The sequence below is a fragment of the Humulus lupulus genome, chromosome 8 (assembly GCF_963169125.1).
Source record: "Humulus lupulus chromosome 8, drHumLupu1.1, whole genome shotgun sequence".
NCBI classification, from domain to species: Eukaryota; Viridiplantae; Streptophyta; class Magnoliopsida; order Rosales; family Cannabaceae; genus Humulus; species Humulus lupulus.
Window position 1 is genome coordinate 90,068,964 of NC_084800.1, and position 6,539 is coordinate 90,075,502.

Here is a 6,539-nt window from a genome sequence, read left to right on the forward strand (position 1 = left end):
TTTTATGCAACCAAATCGAAAAATTCTTTTTGCAATAGTTCAAATGTGTTAAATGTGAGGTGCTCAAACTGACGGATTTGAAAAATGTTGAAAATTGAGTAAGTTTGGCGAAAAACACTCATTTAGGCAAAAACTAACAAATTTTCAATACTTGGCATACCTAAAAATTGTTCAAAGAGTAATTCAAGCATAGAAACCCTATAGGCATACTAGATAGACTTATTTAGACAAGTTTAAACACATAAACACATATACTAGGCACATATGCAAAAATTCACATATTTACTCAATCAAAAATGAGTTCAAAGTTCACCAAAGATTCATATCATGACCTATAATTTGTTATCCTCAAAGACATATATCTAATAGGTCAAGTGTTATAAGATTTTGCTTATTTATGCATAGAATCATATTATAGTGAGAGTATACATGCATAAGTAAGTAAGGAGAGATATGATATTCAAGTAGCTAGTAAACCTTAAATTTCATTTATGTTGGTCATTCCTAGCTCTCTTCTAATAAAACTAAATCTCTCATCACTAAGAGGCTTGGTGAAAATATCCGCTAGTTGGAAATTGGTGCTCACAAAATCTAGCATAATGTCTCCTCTTTGGATATGGTCTCTAAGGAAGTGGTGCCTTATATCAATATGCTTGGCTCTAGAATGCAAGATTGGATTCTTAGAGAGGTTAATGGCACTAGTATTGTCACACTTTATGGGTGTACATTCAAAATCAACATCAAAATCCTTAAGAGTTTGTTTCATCCAAAGTATTTGAGCACAACAACTACCGGCGGCTATGTATTCGGCTTCGGTTGTGGATAGGGCTACCGAGTTTTGTTTCTTGCTAAACCATGACACTAAAGAGTTTCCTAGAAAGTGACATGTTCCACTAGTACTTTTCCTATCCGACTTACAACCGGCAAAGTCCGCATCCGAGTAACTAATGATTTCAAAGTTTGAGTTCTTGGGATACCAAAGTCCTAGATTCATTGTGCCTATCAAGTATCTAAAGATTCTCTTAACGGCACTTAAGTGGGATTCCTTGGGACATGATTGGTACCTAGCACATAGACCAACACTAAACAAAATATCGGGTCTACTAGCGGTTAAATATAATAATGAGCCAATCATACCTCGATACTTGGTAATGTCAACATCCTTACCACTTTCATCCTTGTCCATCTTTATGGAGGTGCTCATAGGGGTTTTCATGGACTTTGCATTGGCCAAGTCAAACTTTTGAAGTAGATCCTTGATATACTTGGATTGACTTATGAAGATTCCATTCTTTTGTTGCTTTATTTGAAGTCCAAGGAAAAAGTTGAGCTCTCCCATCATGCTCATCTCGAATTCACTATGCATACACTTTGAAAATTCTTCACAAAGAACATCATTAGTAGCACCAAAAATAATATCATCAACATAGATTTGTACTATAATAATGTCTTTTGATTTTCTTTTAATAAAAAGTGTATTATCCGCTTTTCCCATTGAAAAACCATTTGAGATAAGAAAAGTGCTTAAACGATCATACCAAGCTCTAGGAGCTTGCTTTAAACCATATAATGCTTTCTTTAATTTGTAAACATGGTTAGGGTGTTTGTGATCTTGAAAACCGGGGGGTTGAGAGACATAAACCTCTTCCATAATGTATCCATTTAAGAAAGCGCTTTTAACATCCATTTGATACAAGACAAAATTCTTGTGGCATGCAAAAGCTAATAACATTCTTATGGACTCAAGTCTTGCTACCGGGGCAAAGGTCTCCTCATAATCAATTCCTTCTTCTTGATTGTAACCTTGGGCCACTAATCTAGCCTTGTTACGCACAATGACCCCATGCTCATCTACCTTATTTCTATAGACCCATTTTGTTCCAATCACCGATTGGTGTGACGGTCTTGGAACTAACTGCCAAACATCATTTCTAATAAATTGATTTATTTCTTCTTGCATAGCTAGAAGCCAAGATTCATCGAACTCGGCCTCTTTAAAATTCTTTGGTTCAATTTGAGAAATAAAAGCAATGAAATTACATAAGTTTCTAAGGGAGCTTCTAGTTGTGACTCCTTGTGAAGGATCACCTAGAATTTGGTCTATAGGATGAGCACTTTTGAACTTCCACTCATGAGGGAGGTTAGAATCCATACCTTTGCTTTCATTTACCTTTTCCTCGGGTAGTTCCTCTTTGGGAGTTTGTGATGGAGCGTTAGATGATTCTCCAATGTCAAGCTTTTGAACCTCTTCTCCCAAACCTACAACATCATCATCTACACTTTTGCTTGTAGGAGGGTTAGACTCATCAAATGCAACATGAATAGATTCTTCAACAACATTAGTTCTTTTGTTATAAATTCTATAAGCTTTACTATGTGTTGAATAACCTATAAAAATTCCAACATCAGATTTTGCATCAAATTTTCCAAGGTTGTCCTTGGTGTTCAAAATATAGCATTTACATCCAAAAACTCTAAAATATCCAATGTTGGGTTTTCTCCCTTTCCAAAGCTCATAAGGGGTTTTATTCATGTTAGGCCTAATGAAAACACGGTTCAAAATATAACAAGAAGTATTAACGGCCTCGGCCCAAAAATATTTAGGTAATGAGATTTCATTGAGCATTGACCTAGCCATTTCTTGAATTGTTCTATTCTTCCTTTCGACAACTCCATTTTGTTGTGGAGTTCTTGGAGCCGAAAAGTTATGGTTAAAACCATGTTCATCACAAAACAATTCTAAAGCATCATTGTCAAACTCTCCACCATGATCACTCCTAATGGAGGTGATTGAATACCCTTTTTCATTTTGCACACTCTTACAAAATTTAACTAGATTTTCCAAAACATCATTTTTGAGTTTCAAAAATATAACCCATGTAAATCTAGAAAAATCATCAACAATCACAAATGCATAGTATTTACCACCTAGACTAGCAATTCTTGAAGGACCAAATAAATCAATATGAAGCAATTGCAAAGGTCTAGAGGTTGAAATCTCTTTCTTGGAATGAAAAGATGTTTTAATTTGTTTTCCAAATTGGCATGCATCACAAAGTTTATCTTTAACAAAAGGAATAGATGGCAAACCAACAACAAGATCTTTTCTAACCAACTTTGAAATAGAATCCATACTAGCATGTCCTAATCTTCTATGCCACAACCAAGAATTATCATTCATAACGGTTAAACATTTATTTTTGCTATCAAAGGAATCAACATCAATAACATAAACATTATCCTTCCTTTCTCCAACAAAAATAACTTCATTGGTTGAAGCATTTTCAATGGAGCATTTTGAGGATTCAAAAACAACACGAAAATCTTTATCACATAGTTGACTAATACTAAGTAAATTATGTTTAAGGTTATCAACAAGAAGCACATTTTTAATACATGGAGAGTATATGTTACCGATATCACCAATGCCCAAGATTTTTCCTTTTGAATTGTCTCCAAAAGTGACAAAGCCACTTTCCTTGCTCTTAAAACTCGAAAATCTTGATGGGTCACCGGTCATATGCTTGGAACAACCACTATCCAAGAACCACAAGATTTTGCTCTTCCTTGTTGATTCCTACAAAAATAAAATCATTTGTTGGCCTTTGGTACCCAAACAACTTTGGGTCCTTTCTTGTTAGTTTTGGAACCCTTTGGTACCCATTTGGTCTTGCCTAGATATGCATATCTCTTTACATGACAATATGAAATAGTATGACCATCTTGGTTACAATATGTGCATGTAAAGTGTGGTAGGCTAGTTGGTTTTACAAAGAAGTTTCTCAAAAAATTTTGTTTCCTACTAGGATCATATCCAATACCACTTTTTCCAAAACCACAAGATTGACTCCCTAGCATAAGTTCATAGCCTTCTTTACCTTTTGTAAAAGTATATATGTCATTCTTAAGGCTTTTTATGTTATCATGCAATTTTCCAATTTCTTTCTTATAAGAGGAGCAAGTAGTACATTGAGATTTAGTTAAGAGTTCTTTTTCATTTAATTTCAAAATCTCAATTTCTTTTAATAGCATGTTGGTCTTTTCTCTAAGAGTTTGGTTTTTAACAAGCAATTTTCCAAAATCATTAAATAGATCCTTAAATGAACTAGACAACTCATCATATGGTATTTCTAAGTTATCATCATCATTTTCACTATCATAATCACTTTGGCTAGAAATGCTTACCCCATCATCAAGAGCCATCATGCACATGTTAGCTACTTCATTCTTCTCCTCATTGTCGGAGTCCTCCTCATCACTATTTAGCCAATCCGCCAACATTGCCCTTCCTTTGTATTTATTTTTCTTTCTCATTGGGCAATCCATCTTCATGTGACCGGGCTTCTTGCATTCGAAGCAAATTGGTGGATCATCTTTGCTCCTTCTTTCTTTTTCTTTTGAATCACTTCCTCTTTGTGGCTTCTTCCCAAAGTTCTTCTTGAATTTCATGAACTTTTTGTACTTCTTTGTGAAGAGTGCCAAGTCCTCCATGTCGCTACACATGCTATCCTCATCGTCCTCACTAATGGCACGGGAGGAGGAAGACTTGAATGCAATAGTCTTCTTTTTCTTCTCAACTTCCTCTTCATCTTGTGCACTCATGAAAATTTCATGGTTCATGAGTGAGCCAATTAGTTCTTCCAAAGGAAGTGTTGAGAGATCCTTGGCTTCTTGAATGGCAATCACTTTGCCTTGATAGGCTTTGGTGAGACTTCTCAAAATCTTGGTCACCATCTCCTTTTGTGAAAGTACCTTGCCAAGAGAATTCAAACCATTAGTGATAGTAGTGAAACGAGTATACATGTTAGCAATAGTTTCATCCGCTTTCATCTTAAAGTTCTCATATTGAGTAGAATAAATTTGAATTTTAGTTTCCTTCATAGCATTTGTTCCTTGATGAGTGACTTCAAGCATTTTCCACATATCATAAGCGGTAGAGGCTTGTTCAATATTTTTGAACACATCTCTATCCAATCCACATATAAGTGCATATTTAGCTTTAGCATTCTTAGAAAGCATTTTCTTATCTTCTTCGTCATATGCCTCATATGTCTTAATAACTTCTTTATCATTAATGACATGTTTAGGAATGTAAGGACCATTAGACACTATATGCCACAAATCATAATCGATAGATTGAAGATATGTTTCCATCCTAATTTTCCAATAGGGAAAGTCTACTCCATTAAAGAATGGTGCTCTAGTTGTGCTTAGACCTTCTAACATGTTATTTTGTGAATTACTTGGAAACGCCATGCTCTAGATTGTAAAATCTAATCAATTAAATGAGCCCTAGCTCTGATACCAATTGTTAACCCAAGATATGTTTCCAAGAGGGGGGGTGAATTGGAAATTTAAACTAATTTCGGAAATTTAAAACTTAATATGCCAAATTATGCAATAAATCAAATTTATCAAGTATAAGCAAATAATATGGCAATCAAATAGATATAGCAAATAGTTAAACTTGTAATGTAAAGAGTTGAAGGTTAAGAAATCGCAAACTCTCGAATTTTACAAGGTTCGGTAGAACTAAGCCACCTACGTCCTTGGTCTTCAAAGCTAAGGACCTAGCTTTGAGTTCAACTATCGAGCCAAGTTAGCGGGCTTGACTAACCCTTACAACCGGGAATTTTTCACCAAGGTATTTCCAAACCTCTTACAATAGTTTTCCACCACCAAGGACTATCAACCTCTTTTTCGGATTGTTGAAGTGCCAATCTCACTCTAACCGGGTTGTTTACAAAACCGGTGCCAACCTCACCTCAATCTCAATATGGGAATGTGTTTGATATTACAAGCAAAAATCACTCTAGAAGTATGATAATACAATGAGAAACCTAGAGTGATTAGCAAGCACACTTAGAAGAAATAAATACAAATTTTGGCTCAAGTGTGTGAATATGTGTTTGGATGAGTTAAACTTTGAAAGCTCTTTGAAATCAATGGATTTGGTTTGGTATATGTAATAAATGCTCAGCCAACCACCAATTTGAAGAAAAAAACGAGTTTATATAGAGTTTGGGAAAAAACTAGCCGTTTATAGCCGTTAGGAGTTAATTTTCGAACCTGTCTGCCGCGAACCGGAAGTCCGGATGAGGGAACCGGAATTCCGGTTGGAAGCAACCGGAATTCCGGTTGCCCATCCGGAATTCCGGATGGCAAACAGAGAGCAAAATCAGTTTTAAGCCTATTTTCCCATTTTTCAATTCTTTATAACTTTTAGCTCGTTTATCCGATTTCAAAAATTCCAATTGCGTTACGACCGTATCGGGATGTATTTTCTTAAAAGTGAATTTAGGATAATTATTTCTCATTTTAAAAAATCACCATTTTTTAGTGCGTGAGTGAGCCAAATTCTATACTTATGACTTAAAGTATACTTGCAATCACTTTACAAGACTAAGAAATGAAGTTAAACCTTTATCTTGAGTTTCTTGAGTCTTGAAGTCCAATTCGGGTCGTTTCCGGAAAACTTGGTAAAATGACCATTTTGCCCTTGGTCATAATTTTGACTTTGAAGTGCTAATTCACTTTAG

At 35.2% G+C, this 6,539-nt stretch overlaps 1 protein-coding gene across 1 annotated transcript; it reads right to left on the minus strand.

Moving 5' to 3' along the window:
- Positions 1–296: 296 nt before the first annotated feature.
- Positions 297–5,343, minus strand: LOC133795800 (uncharacterized). Its single transcript, XM_062233260.1, has 3 exons — positions 4,612–5,343; positions 2,306–3,544; positions 297–1,747 (listed from the first exon to the last, which is right to left on the minus strand). The coding sequence occupies exons 1-3, from the start codon at positions 5,254–5,256 to the stop codon at positions 479–481; spliced, it is 3,153 nt and encodes a 1,050-aa protein (XP_062089244.1). The 5' UTR covers positions 5,257–5,343; the 3' UTR covers positions 297–478.
- Positions 5,344–6,539: the final 1,196 nt, after the last annotated feature.

Coding starts and splice junctions, on each gene's coding strand:
- LOC133795800 (XM_062233260.1), bottom strand. CDS start 5,256: ATGGCGTTTCCAAGTAATTCACAAAATAACATGTTAGAAGGTCTAAGC. Junction 3,545..4,611: donor TTGGCTCACTCATGAACCAT/GAAATTTTCATG, acceptor ATCTTGTGGTTC/TTGGATAGTGGTTGTTCCAA. Junction 1,748..2,305: donor CTATTCATGTTGCATTTGAT/GAGTCTAACCCT, acceptor CCGGTAGCAAGA/CTTGAGTCCATAAGAATGTT.